Consider the following 24,680-nt stretch of genomic DNA (forward strand, 5'->3'; position numbering starts at 1 on the left):
CTATAGTGACCCATAACGGTTCTACGACAGCGAGCAGATGCACGCAATGGCGCTCTTTGCATTTCCGACAAAATAGTAAGATTGAGGAGAAGCTTTAAAGAAATCGAACAAGATTCCGTAGAAACAGTTTGAGCCATCACTCTTAATATATATAGCTTTATTATTTTGTATAACAGTCGTTTTCAGATTTTAATTTTATCGTTTGTGTAAATTTCACTGTTCATGGTATTCAGAATGTCATACTGCATCCGTTCTGACGTGCAGTGCAAACGCGATAGCGAGCTGATTCATCTGCATTCTCGACAAGATAATAATCAGGTATAGAAAAGAGAACATTAGGAAATTGAACAAGTATATTCCGTAGCAACTTTCTAAGCTATCGCTCTGACTATACCTGCATAATATGATAGTTGTTTTGACATTTTGATTTTAACGTTCGTGTAACTTTCACTGTTCATTGTGTTCTGAATATCTGTTGTGCTATATGCTAACCGATATCGGTTGGACGCGAAAGTACGATAGCGAGCAGATGAACGCAATTTGCGCTCTCTGCATTCTCGACAAAATGATTTGGTTAAGAAAGTACAGAAGTAATTTAACAAGAATCCCTTGCAACATTTTCAACAACGCTCTGATCATATAATTATCATGCACCTTGTTTTGTATGACACTTGATTCTTTTTAGATTTCACTCTTAGCGTTCACGTTTCTTTCACTGTTCATGTTGTTCTGACTCTGTTTTGCTATCCCATAATAGGCCAGTGTGTTTTTTTCCGCGCAGTAACGGTAGCGAGCAGATGCGCGCGTTTGCGCTCTCGCATGCATTTTGACTATACAATACTGATAATCAGCTTGAGAATACAGTAATAAGTTATCAGAAGAAAGCATTAAAGAAAATGAACAACATTCCGTAGAATTTTTTTCAGCCATCGCATTTACCATTGCAATAGTATATTACAATTGTATTTTATATGACAGTTGTTTTCATATTTTCATTTTAAAAATTCGTGTAAACTTTCACTGTTCATGATGTTCAGCGATGTTGTACTACTACCTAACCCATATCGGTTCTCAGACGCGAAGTACAGTACGATAGCGAGCAGATGGCGCGCGTTTGCGCTCTCTGTATATTCTCAACTATTATTGTAGATAATTAGCTAGAGAAGAAGGCATTAAGCCTAAAGATATTGAATAAGATTCCGCCGTAGAAACATATTATTTGAACCATCGCTCTGCCCATAATCTAGTAACAACCTGTCTTAGCGGCCACCTGTCGATAGTGGTCACCTACTTATAGCGGCCACTAAAAAAAAAAAAAAAAAAAATCCCCCGCACGAAATTGCTGCTATTATATATACTAGTATAGACCCACTTGGATGGATTGGTATCCAACTCTATGAGTATAACGACCCCAAGGGCCTCTCTTATAAAGACTTGTGATAGAAATCAATCGCAAGTTTTTTGAGAGCTTCAATGCAAGTTGCGATTGATTTGGGGACTTGTGATTGATTTGAAGGCTTTATAAGACGGGGCCCAGGGTAGACCCTATGGCGGTCACCTATACACAACGCGGCCAGCGGCCACTCATTTTGCATCCCGTGGTGAATATAGGACGCGTATAGTGTATAATAGATAAATAAATAAATAAATAAATAAATAAATAAAATAACTGAACCCTTAAATCAGACAGTAATACGTTGGCTTTTACGTTCACTGCGTGAATTCTACCGAGTTCTTATAGCTCAGTCACAATCACACAGCCATGATTGACAAAATTAATGCAACACTATAACCTTCGCCGTGAAATGCCGTCTTTATACCACTAACTTGACTATAACAGATTTAGGCTTCGGTATTAATATGAATAGATGCTATACACACAGGCAAAGACAGCTCCCAATAACATCGTAGAATTTGACTATAATGCCGACTATTTAAATAGGGACAATAATTGGGCACTTGTCTGGGTATTGCTTGTTGCTTACGTCGTCAGCTTCGCACAATACAATTATCAATAACCTCAAACTCATTCGTGAACCCCATTCACGTACACCGGTGGTACGAATCAGTGCAGTTCCTCCGGTCTGAAATGTTATAATTATCAAAAATACTGAAAAAGAACAGAAGTAGGCAAAAACTGTGACAACAACAACAAAACCCCCTCCGAAAAAAACATCAAAAGAAGTAATTTTGAAAAAAAAATCCCCATAAAATAATATAATAGCTGCACAAGCAAACTTATTTCTTGTTTGTTTGTTTTTTTATTTTAGAATAACGTGCGGTATCTTTCATACGATTCAAGTCCTGAAATTCAAAACGGCAGCCGACCTGTCGATATCGGTCACCTGCGTTGTATAGCGTATACTAACCCATGTGTTCTCAACTATTACGTTGAAAAAGGACATTAAGAAAATTTAACAAGATTCGTATAGCAACTTTCTGAACCATTGCTCTAGCCATACAATAGTACTTTTCTCCTTTTATCTTCTTTTTTTACTCTGCATATTCCTTTCACATTTTGATTTTACCGTTCTTGTAATTTTCACTGTTCATGGTGTTCTGTATATCTGTTGTATATTCATATTTGCATTGTATAACAATTCTTCTGTGATCCTATCATACGTTATCATTTTGAAAGAACTGGCCTCGAATATAGCCTGCACGCTATTGCCAGTTCTTTTTTGCTAAACTATATTTCAATTATCTATTGTTGTGACTTTGTTCACGGTGTTTGTTTGTTTGTTTGTTTGTTAGGTGAATAAATTTCATTTAATTTCATTTCGTATCGGTACTTATAGACGCGAAGTAAACGATAGCGAGCAGAAGCACGCAATTACGCTCTCTGCATTCGCGACAAGATGATTTTGTTGAGAAGAAAATATGACTAATTTAACAAGAATCCGTAGCAACATTGTACACCTTAGGTTGTATGACACTTTTTAGCGTTCCCGTTTCTAGCACTGTTTGTGTTATTCTGACTGTTTCTGGTCTGTTTCACTAACCCAGTGTATTGTGATGCGCGCGCAATCAGTATACGATAGACTTAATCGTTTCGGGAGGTGACAAGATTTTGGCAACACATAGGCAACCAAAGTACTCCGATGTTAACTATTTTATGACCATTGATTTGATTTTGTTTCCTCATGGCCATCAAATGCGAATTTCAGTTCTTTCAGTTTTTACCTGTCATTTTGTTTAGTTATTCATAACGGAGGGTTCATAGTTTTCTTTACATATTTGTACTAATCATAACCAGCGTTTTACAGTTCTATTGAGACAATACAGTTTGTGTTTCCCAGCTGAAGAAAGTATCATGCTTTTCTGTGAACTTGAGGGAAAAATTGCGTTTTCAAATGTTTTTGTTAAATAATTTTTCCATCAATTTCACAGAAGGTCCCGGACACAAATTGGTCTCAAATAACCTTATAAGGGACCGAAACTAGTAAGGGAATATAAGAAAGCAAATTATTTCCTTGAAATTATTATTTGAGTGTTTCCACAACTTCTGTGGTTACACATTGTGAAAAACACACCTCATCCAAAGTATACTGAGATAGAACTACAAATCTTGTTTAGTATACTGTTCCCTTACCAGTACTGGGGACTTCGTTCCTCTGTTTACTTTAGTTGTTATTGTTACATTACTACAATAATCTCAAATTATCCTACAATGTAACAAGGTTTCTTATTCCGAAGTGAATTAAGGTTCGTTATTCTGAAGGTTCGTAAACCCGAAAATGAAACAAAGCTCGTTATTCCCGGGAAGGTTCGTTGCGGACCCTACTGTATTTCATTTTCGGATCAACGAACCTTCGGAATAACGAACCCGACGTCCCTAAGGCTGCGTTCACATAGAAGTATTCGCTATTCGCTATTCGCTACAGTATTCGCTATTCGAGCACCGAGTACATCACCGTCACCCGCACCGTCAACTCACCATCCCATGCAGTGAGGATTTCTTCCTCCTACATCCCACATCCCAGCAAATCTTATTAACAATTTCTAAACTGCATCAGAATGTCAGTCTGCATGCTTATTTTTGCTAAAGGGCAAATCCAGACCAAAATTGTCATTATTTCATAAACGAGAGACGGTATACGCTGCAAGAAAATCGAACAAGCTCGATTCCCACTTTGCTATACTATTCGCAGCTATTTGGTACTTTCGAATAGTGCCCTCTTAATATGTGAACCGGTGTGAGGAAATCCTATCGTTCGATTCAAGCTATTCGCGTGCCCTCGAAAACGAGCCCCGAATACCCGAATACTAGTAGTATACATTTGTACTTCTTATATGTGAACGCAGCCTAATAGGACCTTTAAAACTGGCGCTCTCCACTGCCTGCATCATTGCTTGCATGGTACGGTAACTCTACTACTACACATCGACCACCCTTTTTGAAACCGACCACTAGTTTTTGGCGCACAGCAGAACGCCTAGTGTGATTGAGGGTACCACCTATCGTCACCCTAAGGATCTGCAGCTTGTTTATTCCAAAAGTATAAAACAAATTCGCCTAATTTTTACCTCAAATATGCCATAAATACCGCAGTTTTGAATGTCGTGACCGTCACCTTGATTCTGAATCTCCGTAGTGAAATAACGCAATTTTAGTGCATGCGATGCATTTTCTTCGCGCGTCTAAGCTTGAAAGGGTACCTCACGATCGGCCCCCCTCTTTCCATAGGTAATACACGTGAATTTCACAGTCATATATGCGTCGTTACTGAGCGGATGTGTAATTGAAACGTGTTTAGTTTGGCTTGTAAGTTCGTTTTTATTGTTTTGTAGCTAGTGGCACTTAATGTAATGTCAATGCATTTTCTTAAAAGCTTCGTACAACACGGTGGTCAAAACAGCTAGCTAGCTCGGTTTGTGTGCATTGTCAATACAAAAATAGAGGTCGATCCAAAAAAAGGGAGCGATACCGCGGGGAGCTGATTGAAAAGAGGGTACAGTACTCGAGTTCGACGTCGGTATTTGTTTTTGCATTGAAACTACGAATTGGAAAGGGATCAACAGCATATGATAGTGCTGGATTTTGTCCATCACGTAGGTCAAGTTTTTACGTTAATTTCAGTGCTAAATATTCTTATCAGACAAATAACAATGAGACGGTAGATGAGTAGTAGGACCAACTCTACATTGCCACTTTTATGCGCATTAAACCCGAGACAACAACGAGGTGGGTGCACTGGTGGACAACGCAAAGGTTCCGTGTAGTATCTAGTATAGTACGTACACCGTACCAGTATACTAACTGTACTAGTAAGCGTCTTTATCGACAACAACAACGCACGTGTGTCAGACTTCCTCGAGGAGCTCTGCCTCACCCAAATCCCCTCGGTTTCTTTCACACAACAGGCATGCATGGTGGCACGTGTCCTTTCATTTCACACACACACACACACACACACACACACACACACAGAGTCGAGCGGCGGGCGCTGGGCCGCCAAGACATCAGCAGGCGGCTAGGCTGTCTGTGCAAAGAACACGTGTGTGATACCAAATCGAAATCATTCTGTGTGAGTAGCAGCAAGGCGCGAGTAGTGTGTGTTGTGTGTGTGGCATGGAGCCGTGTATGTGAACTGCGAGCTAAGTAGTAGCTTCTTTTCTGGCCATATCCATGCGCCATACAACGGAGGAAGAAAAGAAGCGGGCCGGGTCGCGCAGACGCGCGGGCTGGCCGTCCGAACTTGAACTCGAACTGAACTCGTACAGTAGCTCGCCCAAGCAAGTTCATTCCTGGTACCATGTACCACTCTACTTGCTTACTTTGTACGTCAGGAAGTTTTACGCTTGTCAGTAATTGTGTCACAGCTCCAAACTGTACCAACTGCTTTATTACATTGTATTTGTCGAGATTTATGGTACAGTAGTTATGTAAGTAATTGTAACATAACAAAAACAATTAAAGTAAACAGAGGAACAAGTCCCCAGTACTGGTAAGGGAACATTTTACGAAACAAGATTTGTTGTTCTATCTCAGTATGATTTTGATGAGGTGCATTTTTCTTTTATTACAATGTGTAATCACAGAAATTGGTTAACAACACTCAAATTAATTTCAAGGAAATAATTTGCTTTCTTATATTCCCTTACTAGTTTCGGTCCCTTATAAGGTTATTTGAGACCAATTTGTGTCCGGGACCTTCTGTGAAATTGATGGAAAAATCATTTAACAAAAACACTTGAAAACGCAATTTTTCCCTCAAGTTCACAGAAAAGCATGATACTCTCTTCAGCTGGGAAACACAAACTGTATGGTCTCAATGGAACTGTAAAACGCGGTTATGATTAGTACAAAATAAAATGTAAAGAAAAGTATGAACCCTCCGTTATGAATAACTATAAATGACAGGTAAAAACTGAAAGAACAAATTCGCTTCGAAAGCGAAAAGGAAAAGAACGCATGCCTATACTATAGTAAGTAAACAAACATTCAATATATTGAACAAGTACTGTGCAAGAAATATGAACACTGAAAGTAAACTCATATTGCAAAAACATATCTGGCACTTTCACCTCATCCTATATTTCTATATACGTCTATAAATCTTGATCAATGACATTTCATCTTTGACATTTTTACCTCTGATATTCTTACTTCTGACATTTTTACACTTCGTACTTGATACTTCGTGATTCATTTTCCTAGTCGTTTATCTCGAGTGATGAGGGTGATCGTGTTTGTAAGTGTAGTGATGCCTGATGATGATGAACAATGCTTGGAAAAGGCGGCTTGCTGTGAATACTGTGTATATACGTGCCCTTCGTTTTATTTCAGTTTTCCCTCTTTTACTCTTCTTTCCCCTGCCAAGAATGATGAAAAAGAAAATACATACACATCAAAACAGAAAGAATCACGTGTTAGCAACCTTCGTAATGTTAAAGGACAAGTCCACCTTCATAATAAACATGTGGATTGAGTGAATGCAGCAACACATCAGTGAGAGTTTGAGGAAAATTGGACAACCAGTTGAAAAGTCATAAATTTTCGAAGTTTCTGCTCAGTCACTGCTAGATAAGAAAACTACTACAACTTGTGATGTCACATGTACAACGATGTAAAGAAAACAAAGAAAATTCAAAATTTTAAAAATTCATAACTTGTGAACGGATTGTGCGATTTTCCCAAATTTTTTTTATTGATGTGTTCTAATAATATTGCTACATTCACTCATTCCACAATGTATACATGAAGGATAACTTGTCCTCATTACCAGCAAAAACATTAAGGGGAAAACATGAATAACAGCAAAAAAAAAAAAAAAAATATATATACAAGTGAAGAGATATAATGGTGTACACTCTATGACATGAGGTCTCTTTGTATCCAAGAAACTTGACACCCGGGGACAGTTTCATGAAAGTTGTCCGCAGCGCTGACAACTTGTCAGTCTCTGACAATCACCATGGTAACAGTCAGTGACAAGAGCTTCTCAGCCAATCAAAATCGAGGATTTTGCTGAACTTGATGAAACACCCCCGAGCTGCGCTCTTTGCGTGACACCCCCGCCCATCTCCACTCGTGGAAATTTCCACAGTTCATGAGCAAAGATAGTAGAAATCCACGTCTTTGGTTCTTAGCGTGCCAGACCCCGTTGCGTGCCAGACGAAAGAATGCGCGCACTGGAATAAACAGCGTGTAAATATCCTGGAAATATCGATCGAATAACTAGCTCGTGGGAATCATTGCAAAGGTATCAGGATTCATATGACCTTTCTTTTGGCGCATAAGAAACATCAAACAGTAGATTTTACTGTACTTGATCTGATATTTTGTATGTTCCCTGAACAATGAAAAGGGATTACTCGATTAGAAATGCAATCACAGAAATACATGAAAGGTCTCGTATATTATGGCCAGTGCTGGTCAAATTCACTAGTTATAATGATGCACCAAAAACCCGATTAGACAGCAAAATCATGACATTAGTAATTTCACGCTCATTAAATTAAAAAAAAAAAGACTTTTCAAACTTTTCGCTATCAACATTCGTGGATTTTTTTCTTGTTGTTGGTCCATGATTTTTTTTTTTGTTTTTTTTTCCTCCTGAAAGAGCTAATGATTGTATCGAACGAAAACTGTTTACAATAACCAAGTCATTAAAGGGATCGTATAGATTTGGTTGGGGGCGAGATAATGAGAAACCTCTTATGAATATGAAAGAGCATGTAATTCCATGAGGAATTTAACGTTTATTTGATGAAAATTGGTTTTGAAATGGCTGAGATATCCAAAAGAGCAATTCTAATAACGTGTAGCACCCACACTTTATCGCGATCGCTTTGTTTTACTTTGTGTTTGGATGTTTCAGTCATTCCAAACCCGATTTTCATCAAATAAGCTTTGAATTCCTCTTACAATGGTATGTGCTCTGTATATTTCATGTTTTCTTGGTATCTCGTACAAAAAAAAAGCCCAATTATCACCTCTTCGAATACTTTAACCATCCCTTTCTCCGCTCAGCTCTGCACTGGCGCATCCGACTCTAAAGGCGGGAGCACATGGCGCTTTCCTTCGTACTTCAGGTGACATCGGCACAGCCACACACAGTGTGGTTTAGCGATCGTCGTTACGGCAGCCTTTCCGATTCCAGTCAGGGAGAAGGAATTGGAATACTTGCTTGGAATATGATGTTTAAAATCCCATGAGATGAAAAAGCCTCAAAACAACGCATGACTATGTTTTATAGTATTGGAAAGAAAACACCCAATCCACTAAGATATTGTATTCGCTAAGACAAAAGCTCTCTTTAAAAGATGAGAAGATAAAAACATTCCCCCTCCCCTGCTAGGTAGTGGAAGTTTCCATAACCAGCCCAACAAGTTTTGGAGGTACATTCTGCATATTTATTGCGAGAATAAGTAATCAATCAACTATGCGATGAACACGGAGTATAGTTTTGATTCTTTATCGTGCTGGTGACTATGCAGCTCGGTACTTCGGCATGACGTCGTAATGTTATGTTTACAGCCAGTAGGCCTCATACATCGGCAAGTTTATTTCGAAATAATAAAAAAAGGAAGACTGAAAATACTAATTCTGATCGAAAAAATACGATTTTTTGGGTTGCTGAGTACTAATCTCTGCTTCCAAAGGTTGCCAGATATCTCTAAACCTGATTATCTCGTCAGAAATACAGAGGACACAACTGCTTGCATCTGCTCGCTACTGCTCGTCTAAGATGGTATTGCGACAGAACAACGGTTCCTTATATCAGAATGATATTAAGAGTGAAAGAAACATGCACGAACGCTAAAAATATAAGCCAAAAACAAGTCTCATATACAAAATAACTGTTGGGTGCTGTTCGTTATTCCGAAGGTTCGCTATTCCGAAGGTTTTATATAGGGTCCGTAACGAACCTCCGGAACAAAGAGCTTTGTTTCATTTTCGGATTAACGAACCTTCGGAATAACGAATCTTCGGAATAACGAACCTTCGGAATAACGAGCTGCAATTAATAACATATTAGTCTATATGGTCAGACCGATGTCTAATTTTTTTTTGCTCCGGAATCTTGTTCAATTTCTTATTTTGTGCCATGAAACTAAGTATCTCGTCGAAAATGCAGTGAACGCAATTGCGCGCAACTGCACGTTACACATATTCTGTGCGGAAAACAACACTTGGCTAAGTAAAATAGACATTCAGAATACCACGAACACTAAACGTAAAATCATGACACAATATTGTCATACAAAATAATGTACTATTTTTCTTTATAAGAGCGATGTATCAAAATGTTGCTACTGAATATTTTTCAATATCTTTAATGCTTATTATTCTTCTAATCCTGCCTCCTCGGGAATAGAGAGCGCAATTATTGCGTACATCTGCTCGCTATCTAATATATACTGCTCGTCTAAGAATACGTATATATCAGAGAGAACAACGGTTCTTCAGAATAACATGAACAGTGAAAGAAACATCAATGTTAAAAGTAAAATACTACCAGAAGTGTCATACAAATTGTTTTTTTTTTTTAATTTCTTTTATGCTTTCTGAAACTGACTATCTCGTCGAGAATGTAGAGAGTGCAATTGCGCGCATCTGCTCGCTATCCTAATTTATACTGCTCGCCTATAAGAATACGTAAGGGACAGACCAACGGTTCTTCACAATAACATAAACAGTGAAAGAAACATCAACGCTGAAAGTAAAATACTAACAAAAGTGGCATACAAACTGTTTTATTTAATCTTTTTCATGCTTTCTGAAACTGATTATCTCGTCGCATGGCTAAGTAGAAAAGACATTCAGAATACCACGAACGCTTTATGTTAAGTCATTAAACAATAATTGTCATACAAAATAATGTGATAAATTTTGATAAGAGCAATGTTTCAAAATGTTTCTACGCAATCTTGTTCAGTCATATTAAATGCTTTCTTCTAAACCTGCTTATCTTGTCGGAAATGCAGAGAGCGCAATTGCGTGCATCTGCGCACTGTGTTACTAGCTGGTCTAAGAAAACGGTTCGTATTACACCAACGGTTTTTCAGAATAATGTGACATGAACAGTAATAGAAGCATCAACGCTAAAAGTAAAACACAAAAACAAGTGCAGTTACTGTACTATACTTCAGTTAGAGCAATGTTTCAAAATACTGCTGAGGAATCTTGTTCAATTTCTTTTACGCTTCATACCACGAACGCTAAATGTGAAATCATAAAACAATATTGTATTTTCTGACAAAATAATGTATTACTCGGAGTATATTTTGGATAGAGCAATGTTTAAAATTGTTGCTAAGGAATGCTCTTCAGATTCTTTCTTGTAAACCTGATTATCTCGTCGGGAATGCAGAGAGCGCAATTGCGTGCATCTGCTCGCTATCCTGTACTGCTCGAATACGTTTTGGAGGGAACAATCATTGTTCTTCACAATAAGCCAGTTCGGATTTCCAGTTTGAGCATGAGCAGAAAAAGGTCATTTGTACTGAGAGACAGTTTGGTTTTTAATTTCGCTGAGATAAGCATCTGTAACGCTATGATTATTTATGGAATCCTTATATAATGGTGCCTGCCAGTACATCCACCTGACAGCAAGCCTGGTATTTGGTAATGTTAAAAGAAAAAGTTTGTTAATGTATTCAAAACAGCACAATGAAATAGATGCTTCCCAAAGTGTTGATTGACGAACGACTTTGGTCACTTCATCTACACAGGCTCATTCTTTGTTAGAATAGTTCCATAAAGAGTTCCATAAATTGCTATGTTGGGCAAGCTGCTGCATTATGTCGCTTTGAATTGAGTAAGTGCCAAACCAACTGAGAAAAATTAAAGGTCATTTGTACCCATGTGCACATGAGCTATCCCCGAACTGGCTTATAAGATGAACAGTGAAAGACACATCAACGCTAAAAGTAAGATACTAACAAAAGTATCATATACAAATTGTTTTGTTTAATTTCTTTCATGCTTTCTGAAACTGATTATCTCGTCAAGAATGCAGAGAGCGCAATTGCGCGCATCTGCACGCCATCGTATACTGTGCGGAATAGAACACGGACACTAGAAAAGACATTCAGAATACCCCGAACGCTTTATGTTTCATCATAAAACAATATTGTCATTAAAAAAATTTGATAAATTTTGGTAAGAGCAATTTTTCGAAATGTTTCTACGCCATCTTGTTCGATTATATCCAAGATGCTTTCTTCTAAACCTGATTGTCTTGTCGGGAATGCAGAGAGCGCAATTGCGCGCATCTGCACGCCATCGTATACTGTGCGGAATAGAACACGGACACTAGAAAAGACATTCAGAATACCCCGAACGCTTTATGTTTAATCATTAAACAATATTGTCATAAAAAATAATGTGATAAATTTTGGTAAGAGAAATTTTTCGAAATGTTTCTACGCCATCTTGTTCCATCATATCCAAGATGCTTTCCTTCAGAAAGTCTAAACAGATTGAAAAATTCAGCACTAAAGGATCAACCAATTCATCTTTCTTCAGTCAATAATCCAGACAAGAAGCAAGCACTCATTTCACTCTGATCTTTCCCCACTCTGGCCTCAGTCCTCCCCCCCCCCCCCCTTCAAAAAAAGGAGAAAAAACCGAGGGAAAAATACACACACACACACACACACACACACACATTGCAACACAACAAAACCCTCTCCCCTACACCATCCCGATTTCCGCGTCACTGTCAGGTGAAACGACATGTTCAAGTACAAGAATAAAACAACAGTAGATATTGATTGAAACTCGACACCCATTCATGCCAGCCAGGCTGCCATGCAACTTCAAAGCACATTCCGACAGCTGGCTGGAGAGAGGGCCTGTGAACAGCCCCTTGGTGATTAGTCTGTGAGTCTGTGAGTTATCAACAGCAGACCTTTTGAACAATTGCAAACGTCATGATACTATTTTGTCTTCCTTTTGGACTGAAAGAAAAACATCAAAAAGACGAGTTGAGTGTCACAAATTATCCACATAGATTTGCATCCTCTAAATTTGACCAATATTTCAAATGCATTAATTTAGACAATATTTCAGTAATTTATGTTAGACTGTTGATGCTGCAGTAAAAACATCAGAAATTTCATGTAAACTTGGAAGTATTAGGATGAAGAAAAAAAGAATCTCGGCAGAAAAAAAAAAATACAAGTCTTTTTTATTGTCACTGGTAGTCACATTTGTGGTTTACAGATTGATAAATCAATAGGTATATAGTATTGTATTACACAAAGTTACAATCTCATGAAAAATTTGACATTCTAACACCTAAATTAAGCTCATCAAATATTGCGGGAGAGTGATTTTAAGGAGCTTACATGAAAGAAATATGAAATCGTTGCATTTGTAATCCTGGGTCTTCGCCCTGCATGGGGCTTCGACTTGAGCTATGTGTACTCAGTAATTAAACATTCTTTCCCTGTTCATCTCCAACACCCCAGACAGTTCATGACCTCCAAGAATGCGCCAGTACGCGCGGTTTCTTCTGTTGATTGGTTTCTCTCTCTCCACCCCTCCCCATTCCCAGTCTGGCACCTTGGCATCGTGGGATTTTTCTTTTTTTTTTTCTGCGTGAACTTGGTGTGTGCGCTGTGCTGGTGCTCTACACACGTATAGTTACATGACGGGAAGCAGGCAGGCATAGCAAGTCACCACTCGACTCACCTGCTGGCAGCTTACCGCGAGCAGAAAACAGCAGAGTTTCTTCTGTTGCCGCTACTTTTGCTGCCAAAATACTGGCTTTATCATCACACATTATTCGGCGAGACACACATTGTGTTTTGGAATATAAATGGACTTTCTTCGGTTATGGTTATGAATCGCTGATTGTTGGTGTTGGATTGAGTAAGTGTTCGACAGTAATTGAAATCGTGACATCGCTAGATCTAGACATCGCTAGACATACTCGTCATGCACGGCGAGATATGTGGGCTGCCCCCCCCCCCCCCAAAAAAAAAAAGAAAAAAAAAACAAAGAAAAAGAGGAAAATCACGGAAAGTTTCTCGACTGTGTATTTTCCCCCCAGAATTTCAAAATCCGCGGAGAAATCTCATGCCTGATAGAACAACGTTCTTCAGATTACAGACTACAGTCATGAACAGTGAAAGAACCATCAACGAAAGAGTTAAAATAATTGAACAAGTGACAAACAAATAATATTGTTCTTTATTTACGTTAGGGCGATGTTTTAAGATATTGCTATACCAAATCTTGTTCAATTTCTTTTACACTTTCTTGAACTGATTATCTCGTCGAGAATACAGAGAGCGCAATTGCGCGCATCTGCTCGCTATCGTAAACTGTGCGGAATAGAACCCAATGTCATGGCTAAGTGGAGAAGACATTCATACTATCACGAACGCTAAATGTAAAATCGGAGTATATCTGGTTAGAGCGATCTTCCAAATTGTTGCTACGGAATGCTGTTCAAATCATTTTTTTGTAAACCTGATTATCTCGTCGTGAATGCAGCGAGCGCAATTGCGTTCATCTGCTCGCTATCCTATTGCTCGTCTAAGAATACGTATTGGAGGGAACAACGGTTCTTCACAATAACATGAACAGTGAAAGAAACATCAACGTTAAAAGTAAAATACTAACACAAGTGTTATACAAATTATTGTGTTCTTTAATTTCTTTCATGCTTTCTGAAACTGATTATCTCGTCGAAAATACAGAGAGCGCAATTGCGCGCATATTATGCACGCTATCGTATACCGGGCGGAAAAGAACACATGGCTAAGTCAAAAAGACATTTAGAATTCCACGAACGCTTCATGTAAAATCAAAAAACAATGTTGTAATACAAAAACATGATGTACTATATTTTGGTCAGAGCAATGTTCAAAGATCTTGCTACGGAATCGGGTTCTATTTCTGTTTTCTTCTTCTTATCCTGATTATCTCGTTGGAAATGCAGAGGCGAGCGCAATTGCGGGCATGTGCTCGCTAACATAATCTATACGCCATGCTCATTAGTATAGGATAGAACAACGTTCTTCAGATTACAGTCATGAGCAGTGAAAGAACCATCAACGAAAGAGTTAAAATAATTAAACAAGTGACAAACAAATTGTACTTTATTTACGTTAGAGCGATGTTTTAAAATATTGCTATACCAAATCTTGTTCAATTTCTTTTATACTTTCTTGAACTGATTATCTCGTCGAGAATACAGAGAGCGCAATTGCGCGCATCTGCTCGCTATCGTAAACTGTGCGGAATAGAACACAATGTCATGGCTAAGTGGAAAAGACATTCATACTATCACGAACGCTAAATGTAAAATCGTAAAACAATATTGTATTTTCTGACAAAATAATATACTACTCGGAGTATATCTGGTTAGAGCGATCTTCCAAATTGTTGCTACGGAATGCTGTTCAAATCATTTTTTTTGTAAACCTGATTATCTCGTCGGGAATGCAGCGAGCGCAATTGCGTTCATCTGCTCGCTATCCTATTGCTCGTCTAAGAATACGTATTGGAGGGAACAACGGTTCTTCACAATAACATGAACAGTGAAAGAAACATCAACGTTAAAAGTAAAATACTAACACAAGTGTTATACAAATTATTGGGTTCTTTAATTTCTTTCATGCTTTCTGAAACTGATTATCTCGTCGAAAATACAGAGAGCGCAATTGCGCGCATATTATGCACGCTATCGTATACCGGGCGAAAAAGAACACATGGCTAAGTCAAAAGGACATTTAGAATTCCACGAACGCTTCATGTAAAATCAAAAAACAATGTTGTAATACACAAACATGATGTACTATATTTTGTTCAGAGCAATGTTCAAAGATCTTGCTACGGAATCGGGTTCTAATGTTTTCTTCTTCTTATCCTGATTATCTCGTTGGAAATGCAGAGGCGAGCGCAATTGCGGGCATGTGCTCGCTAACATAATATACGCCATGCTCATTAGTATAGGATAGAACAACGTTCTTCAGATTACAGTCATGAGCAGTGAAAGAACCATCAACGAAAGAGTTAAAATAATTAAACAAGTGACAAACAAATTGTTCTTTATTTACGTTAGAGCGATGTTTTAAAATATTGCTATACCAAATCTTGTTCAATTTCTTTTATACTTTCTTGAACTGATTATCTCGTCGAGAATACAGAGAGCGCAATTGCGCGCATCTGCTCGCTATCGTAAACTGTGCGGAATAGAACACAATGTCATGGCTAAGTGGAAAAGGCATTCATACTATTACGAACGCTAAATGTAAAATCGTAAAACAATATTGTATTTTCTGACAAAATAATATACTACTCGGAGTATATCTGGTTAGAGCGATCTTCCAAATTGTTGCTACGGAATGCTGTTCAAATCATTTTTTTGTAAACCTGATTATCTCGTCGGGAATGCAGCGAGCGCAATTGCGTTCATCTGCTCGCTATCCTATTGCTCGTCTAAGAATACGTATTGGAGGGAACAACGGTTCTTCACAATAACATGAACAGTGAAAGAAACATCAACGTTAAAAGTAAAATACTAACACAAGTGTTATACAAATTATTGTGTTCTTTAATTTCTTTCATGCTTTCTGAAACTGATTATCTCGTCGAAAATACAGAGAGCGCAATTGCGCGCATATTATGCACGCTATCGTATACCGGGCGAAAAAGAACACATGGCTAAGTCAAAAGGACATTTAGAATTCCACGAACGCTTCATGTAAAATCAAAAAACAATGTTGTAATACACAAACATGATGTACTATATTTTGGTCAGAGCAATGTTCAAAGATCTTGCTACGGAATCGGGTTCTAATGTTTTCTTCTTCTTATCCTGATTATCTCGTTGGAAATGCAGAGGCGAGCGCAATTGCGGGCATGTGCTCGCTAACATAATATACGCCATGCTCATTAGTATAGGATAGAACAACGTTCTTCAGATTACAGTCATGAGCAGTGAAAGAACCATCAACGAAAGAGTTAAAATAATTAAACAAGTGACAAACAAATTGTACTTTATTTACGTTAGAGCGATGTTTTAAAATATTGCTATACCAAATCTTGTTCAATTTCTTTTATACTTTCTTGAACTGATTATCTCGTCGAGAATACAGAGAGCGCAATTGCGCGCATCTGCTCGCTATCGTAAACTGTGCGGAATAGAACACAATGTCATGGCTAAGTGGAAAAGGCATTCATACTATTACGAACGCTAAATGTAAAATCGTAAAACAATATTGTATTTTCTGACAAAATAATATACTACTCGGAGTATATCTGGTTAGAGCGATCTTCCAAATTGTTGCTACGGAATGCTGTTCAAATCATTTTTTTGTAAACCTGATTATCTCGTCGGGAATGCAGCGAGCGCAATTGCGTTCATCTGCTCGCTATCCTATTGCTCGTCTAAGAATACGTATTGGAGGGAACAACGGTTCTTCACAATAACATGAACAGTGAAAGAAACATCAACGTTAAAAGTAAAATACTAACACAAGTGTTATACAAATTATTGTGTTCTTTAATTTCTTTCATGCTTTCTGAAACTGATTATCTCGTCGAAAATACAGAGAGCGCAATTGCGCGCATATTATGCACGCTATCGTATACCGGGCGAAAAAGAACACATGGCTAAGTCAAAAGGACATTTAGAATTCCACGAACGCTTCATGTAAAATCAAAAAACAATGTTGTAATACACAAACATGATGTACTATATTTTGGTCAGAGCAATGTTCAAAGATCTTGCTACGGAATCGGGTTCTAATGTTTTCTTCTTCTTATCCTGATTATCTCGTTGGAAATGCAGAGGCGAGCGCAATTGCGGGCATGTGCTCGCTAACATAATATACGCCATGCTCATTAGTATAGGATAGAACAACGTTCTTCAGATTACAGTCATGAGCAGTGAAAGAACCATCAACGAAAGAGTTAAAATAATTAAACAAGTGACAAACAAATTGTACTTTATTTACGTTAGAGCGATGTTTTAAAATATTGCTATACCAAATCTTGTTCAATTTCTTTTATACTTTCTTGAACTGATTATCTCGTCGAGAATACAGAGAGCGCAATTGCGCGCATCTGCTCGCTATCGTAAACTGTGCGGAATAGAACACAATGTCATGGCTAAGTGGAAAAGGCATTCATACTATTACGAACGCTAAATGTAAAATCGTAAAACAATATTGTATTTTCTGACAAAATAATATACTACTCGGAGTATATCTGGTTAGAGCGATCTTCCAAATTGTTGCTACGGAATGCTGTTCAAATCATTTTTTTGTAAACCTGATTATCTCGTCGGGAATGCAGCGAGCGCAATTGCGTTCATCTGCTCGCTATCCTATTGCTCGTCTAAGAATACGTATTGGAGTGAACAACGGTTCTTCACAATAACATGAACAGTGAAAGAAACATCAACGTTAAAAGTAAAATACTAACACAAGTGTTATACAAATTATTGTGTTCTTTAATTTCTTTCATGCTTTCTGAAACTGATTATCTCGTCGAAAATACAGAGAGCGCAATTGCGCGCATATTATGCACGCTATCGTATACCGGGCGAAAAAGAACACATGGCTAAGTCAAAAGGACATTTAGAATTCCACGAACGCTTCATGTAAAATCAAAAAACAATGTTGTAATACACAAACATGATGTACTATATTTTGGTCAGAGCAATGTTCAAAGATCTTGCTACGGAATCGGGTTCTAATGTTTTCTTCTTCTTATCCTGATTATCTCGTTGGAAATGCAGAGGCGAGCGCAATTGCGGGCATGTGCTCGCTAACATAATATAAGCCATGCTCATTAGTATAGGATAGAACAACGTTCTTCAGATTACAGTCATGAGCAGTGAAAGAACCATCAACGAAAGAGTTAAAATAATTAAACAAGTGACAAACAAATTGTTCTTTATTTACGTTAGAGCGATGTTTTAAAATATTGCTATACCAAATCTTGTTCAATTTCTTTTATACTTTCTTGAACTGATTATCTCGTCGAGAATACAGAGAGCGCAATTGCGCGCATCTGCTCGCTATCGTAAACTGTGCGGAATAGAACCCAATGTCATGGCTAAGTGGAGAAGACATTCATACTATCACGAACGCTAAATGTAAAATCGGAGTATATCTGGTTAGAGCGATCTTCCAAATTGTTGCTACGGAATGCTGTTCAAATCATTTTTTTGTAAACCTGATTATCTCGTCGGGAATGCAGCGAGCGCAATTGCGTTCATCTGCTCGCTATCCTATTGCTCGTCTAAGAATACGTATTGGAGGGAACAACGGTTCTTCACAATAACATGAACAGTGAAAGAAACATCAACGTTAAAAGTAAAATACTAACACAAGTGTTATACAAATTATTGTGTTCTTTAATTTCTTTCATGCTTTCTGAAACTGATTATCTCGTCGAAAATACAGAGAGCGCAATTGCGCGCATATTATGCACGCTATCGTATACCGGGCGAAAAAGAACACAATATATGGCTAAGTCAAAAGGACATTTAGAATTCCACGAACGCTTCATGTAAAATCAAAAAACAATGTTGTAATACACAAACATGATGTACTATATTTTGGTCAGAGCAATGTTCAAAGATCTTGCTACGGAATCGGGTTCTAATGTTTTCTTCTTCTTATCCTGATTATCTCGTTGGAAATGCAGGGGAGCGTAATTGCGGGCTTGTGCTCGCTAACATATACGCCATGCTCATTAGTATAGGATAGAACAACGTTCTTCAGATTACAGTCATGAGCAGTGAAAGAACCATCAACGAAAGAGTTAAAATAATTAAACAAGTGACAAACAAATTGTTCTTTATTTACGTTAGAGCGATGTTTTAAAATATTGCTATACCAAATCTTGTTCAATTTCTTTTATACTTTCTTGAACTGATTATCTCGTCGAGAATACAGAGAGCGCAATTGCGCGCATCTGCTCGCTATCGTAAACTGTGCGGAATAGAACACAATGTCAGGGCTAAGTGGAAAAGGCATTCATACTATTACGAACGCTAAATGTAAAATCGTAAAACAATATTGTATTTTCTGACAAAATGATATACTACTCGGAATATATCTGGTTGGAGCGATCTTCCAAATTGTTGCTACGGAATGCTGTTCAAATTATTATTATTATTTTTTGTAACCCTGATTATCTCGTCGGGAATGCAGGGAGCGCAATTGCGTTCATCTGCTCGCTATCCTATTGCTCGTCTATAGGAATACGTATTGGAGGGAACAACGGTTCTTCGCGATAACATGAACAGTGAAAGAAACATCAACGTTAAAAGTAAAATACTAACACAAGTGTTAACACAAGTGTTATACAAATATTGTGTTCTTTAATTTCTTTCATGCTTTCTGAAACTGATTATCTCGTCGAAAATACAGAGAGCGCAATTGCGCGCATATTACGCACGCTATCGTATACTGTGCGGAAAAGAACAGAGTATATGGCTAAGTAAAAAAGACATTTAGAATTCCACGAACGCTTCATGTAAAATCAAAAAACAATGTTGTAATACAAAAACATGCTGTACTATGTTTTGGTCAGAGCAATGTTCAAAGATCTTGCTACGGAATCGGGATCTAATGTTTTCTTCTTCTTATCCTGATTATCTCGTTGGAAATGCAGAGGCGAGCGCAATTGCGGGCATGTGCTCGCTAACATATACGCCATGCTCATTAGTATAGGATAGAACAACGTTCTTCAGATTACAGTCATGAGCAGTGAAAGAACCATCAACGATAGAGTTAAAATAATTAAACAAGTGACAAGCAAATTGTTCTTTATTTACGTTAGAGCGATGTTTCAAAATATTGCTATACCAAATCTTGTTCAATTTCTTTTATGCTATCTTGAACTGATTATCTCGTCGAGAATACAGAGAGCGCAATTGCGCGCATCTGCTCGCTATCGTAAACTGTGCGGAATAGAACACAATGTCATGGCTAAGTGGAAAAGGCATTCAGACTATCACGAACGCTAAATGTAAAATCGTAAAACAATATTGTATTTTCTGACAAAATGATATGCTACTCGGAGTATATTTGGTTAGAGCGATCTTCCAAATTGTTGCTACGGAATGCTGTTCAAATTATTTTTTGTAAACCTGATTATCTCGTCGGGAATGCAGAGAGCGCAATTGCGTGCATCTGCTCGCTATCCTGTTGCTCGTCTAAGAATACGTATTGGATAGATCAACGGTTCATCAGATTAGTATGAACAGTGACAGAAATATCAACGCTAAAAGTAAAATAAGAATTAAAGTGTCAAACAAATTGATCCATATCTTAGTTAGAGCGATGTTTCAGAATATTGCTACCGAACCTTGCTCAATTTTCTTTCATGCTTTCTGAAATTGATTACATCTCGTCGAGAATGTAGAGAGCGCAATTGCGCGCACCTGCACGCTGTCGTACATGTGCGGAACAGAACCCATGGCTTAGTAGAAAAGACATTCAGAATACCACGAACCCTGGATGTAAAATCCTAAAGCAATATTGTCAGACAAAATAATTTACGATATTAATTTTTGGTTAGAGCAATGTTCCAAAATGTTGCTACGGAATCGTGTTCTAATGCTTTCTTCTAAACCTGATTATCTAGCTATTGTGTATTGTGCGGAAAAGAATACATTGCAGGGAGATGGTTTAAGATGTTGCTCCGGAAATTTGTTAAATATCTTCTTCTGATCACGATTATGTTTTCGAAATGCAGAGAGCGCAATGTTGCGCGCATCTGCCCTGAATTACTAGTACAAAGATCGCAATTGCGCACCTCTGCTCGCTTTCGTACTGCACAAAAAAAGAATGCTGATAGAAAGTACAACAGATATTCCGAATACCATGAATACTAGAAGTAACAAGAACGCTGAAAGTAAAATCTTAAAATAAGCAATTTTGGCCATAGCGATGGTTAAAATGTTGCAGCGGAATCTTGCTTTATTTCTTTGATGTTTCCTTGCTATCATTTTGTCGAGATTGCATGGATCGCAATTACGCGCCTACGCGGGCTATCGTACTGCGCGGGAAAAAAAAACGCTAATGGAAACTATATACAAAAGACAGTCGAAATAACCAGAAAATATTCCTTCATGAAAGTTAAAACATGAACGCTGAAAGTAAAATTTTGTGTAGTGCAGTTATGGTCCCAGCGATGGTCAAATTCTTGCAGCGGAATCTTGTTCCATCCATTTCCTTCACGCCTTTTTTTTTTCTGTTTTACAGAGGCGCGAACATACAGACAAACACGCACAGACATACATACTCACAAACACATTTATCAAACTTTGATGTGAAAAGGGACGGCCCTTCCCTTCCGCGAGAACATGCTCAGCACACTCGGCACTGCAGTAATACATGCACCTACGACAGTACCATGCCCTTTTTTGGCCGCAGATGGCAGCAGATACATTTGCCGGCTTTCACCCGCCCGAGATGTGAGCGCAAATGAGCGAGCTCAACCGCGCTCAACTGCACTAACTTGCGCGCGCTCATTCGCGCGCAAAATCACTGTGACGTTGATCGCAGGCGGAACTGTATGATCTCTCTATCTCTTCCTGTCGTAAGATTGATATCTCCATCTCTTCACCCTACAGTATAAAACTAAACCAACATTCTGAAAGCATTCTGTCTATATTCCCCCCACCTCATATTCGGCAGCGCCGCAATACCTTGCATTCATCCTTTCCAAGAAATCCGCAAGGGACTATGATTATAATAATCATACGATATAATGATAGGATATTATAACACTATGATCATAATCATGGTAATACCAAATTTAAAATAATTCTTTTGTAAAGCAAACCCCTGATACAGCTAGGTATGTTCTCTACCAAAAAGATGAAGGTTGGAATCAATAGTGACTTTGTTTTGGATGCTATCTTGCCAACATGCCCCGATCCCCCACAAGCCAAAATTTGTCAACTTTTGCTAAGTCTATCGGCAAGAGTTGCTTCACTCGCGACTGACATTCTTTCCTCAAGCTGCTTTGTGCTTGTGCATTGGCAAGCAATTTTTTTTTAAATTGTTTTGTGACATTTGAGCTGGTGACATTTTCCTCACATCCGCTGAGTGAAAGCATCTCAAAAAGAATGACTTGCAAAATTTGCAATGATTGAGAAAACCATACACGTGCGAGTTTTTGTGACAGAAAACATCAGATTTCGACTGAAATACTCAATAAAATTTCCTAGCAGTGAGGGTGTGATATATTTACAGAACTTGTAAACATACTTTGTTAGTGACTGGCTGTGGTCCAAAGAAAGTGGAAGCAAATATTCAGACATCCCAAATTCTTGATGGCATACAGATACACAAAGAGAAAAGAAACCATAGTGGACTGGAGGTTGAGGGAGAAAGTAAGGACCAAGTGTGAGGAGGGGTAACTTACGTTGACGTACAGCCTCTCGGCAACATCACGGATGCCCTTCAGATTTCTGTCTGGATTTGTGCTGTCCACCGCGAGATTCTCCTGTATGATGGCTAAGAGCTGGTGGGGATAAGGGAGGGGAGGAGGGGTGGGAGACGGGGAAAGATGAGGGAGGGAAGGGGTGGGCAGAGGGGGAGAATGTGGAGTGAGAGGGGGATGGATGGGAGGAGGGAGTGAGGAAGGGGAGGAGGGATGGGGGCGGGGAGGGGCAAAGATGGGGATGGGAGAATTGATGGAGAGGGGAGAGGGGTGGGATGGGGAGGGGAGGAGTGGCAGAGGGGGAGGAGAAGAGGGACAGGGATGTGGAGGGGAGGGGAAGGGGTGGGGCATGGGAAAGGGAGAGGGTAAGCGATGGGAGATGAGGAGGGGGAAGATAAGAGGCAGGAGATGTAGAAAGGTGGAGACAGGATGGGGAGGGGGAAGGGAGAAGGGACGGGAGAGGAGAGGAAGGCAGGAATGGGGAAGGGTAGAGATTGGGGAGAGGAGGGTAGGAATGGCAAAGGGGAAGGGATGGGTGGGGCAAGGATGGGGAAGGATTGGGGAAGGATGAGCAGGAGGAATGAAGAGGAGGGGCAGAGATGGGGCAGGGGGGAGGAGGAGGAGGAGGAGGAGGAGGAGGAGGAGGAGGAGGAGGAGGAGGGATGTTGGGGCAGGAGAGGCAGGGGTGCGGATTGAGGCAGATGGGGAGGAATTGGAAGAGGGGAGGAGGAGGAGTTGGGCAGGCAAAGATGGGTGGGGAAAGTGGGAGGGATGAATGGTTGGGGAGAGGAGGAGTGGGCAAGGTAGCAGGGGAAGAATGGGGATGGGGAGGGAATGAGGGGTAGTGTTTTATTTAGGTAAAGAGGAGGCAAAACAAATTAGATTAATTGATTGTAATTAACATGGATTCATCAAATCTTCAATATAGTACCAACACTTGTACCTGTGGTATCTTTTCTTCTTGATGTACCCTCAAGGACAGCCTTGCTCTATCTAAAAGTGGCACAAGGCTGAGGAACAGTACGCTGATATAAGAGGAGGTCATAGCATTGTGTACATGATCGACCCAAACATAATCAACCTCAAACATGAATATGTTTATACAACTTTCACTGTCATTAATGCACTTTATATTGCCTAATGCAATAATCTGTTATCTGCACTAATGTATAATCCCATCCACTTTCATGTTTCTTTACGTTACCTGGTGCACCTTATTCAATGATGGTAAATCCTTCGTCTATGCTACTCTGGATCGTACTGTTTCAATGTATTAGCTCATTTACTGAAGACTGGTCACTATTTTGCTATGTACATATATTTTGCATTTCAACATTTTCGATTGTTCATTTGTTTTGTTTATCATTAAAAAAAACATATTGTACACAATTCTACTATGACAGCATCAACCTATCAGCATATTTCTGAATTAAGATCTGACCAAAAGAAAGAAAGACTTCAAGAAAACTTTTATACGTTAGAAGGCAAGCACATAAATATTACATTCTTCAAAATCGCTCATGAGTTTTGAGATCAAACTCACCTTATCAAAGAGGTCACACTGCCTGTAAGGAGGGCCTCGTTCATTGACGAATGTTCCAAAGGCCATGCCGTCCAGGAGCTTGCTGAGAAACTCGTCACCAAGCAGACCCCGCTGGAACAGGAACATCCCCTGCAGAGTGCACAAAGACAGACTACTGAACTAGAGCTCCATACCCATGGCACTACTGTATACGCCATATATTTAATGAGTCCAAATTTTCGCGAATCAGGATTTCCCAACAATTTCGTGAGTGGTTAAATT

The 24,680-nt window shown here is 38.9% G+C and overlaps 1 protein-coding gene across 1 annotated transcript in view; it reads right to left on the reverse strand.

Moving 5' to 3' along the window:
• LOC139744416 (myotubularin-related protein 13-like) overlaps positions 1-24,680 on the reverse strand; it is a 163,391-nt gene that overhangs the window by 75,980 nt on the left and 62,731 nt on the right. The window contains 2 exon segments of the mRNA XM_071654854.1: positions 22,859-22,957; positions 24,420-24,548. Of these exon segments, the coding sequence (XP_071510955.1) occupies positions 22,859-22,957; positions 24,420-24,548 (228 nt within the window).

Source organism: Diadema antillarum, unplaced genomic scaffold (genome assembly GCF_040938485.1).
Source record: "Diadema antillarum isolate AM-2024a unplaced genomic scaffold, OU_Dant_1.0 seq00001171_RagTag, whole genome shotgun sequence".
Lineage (NCBI taxonomy): Eukaryota > Metazoa > Echinodermata > Echinoidea > Diadematoida > Diadematidae > Diadema > Diadema antillarum.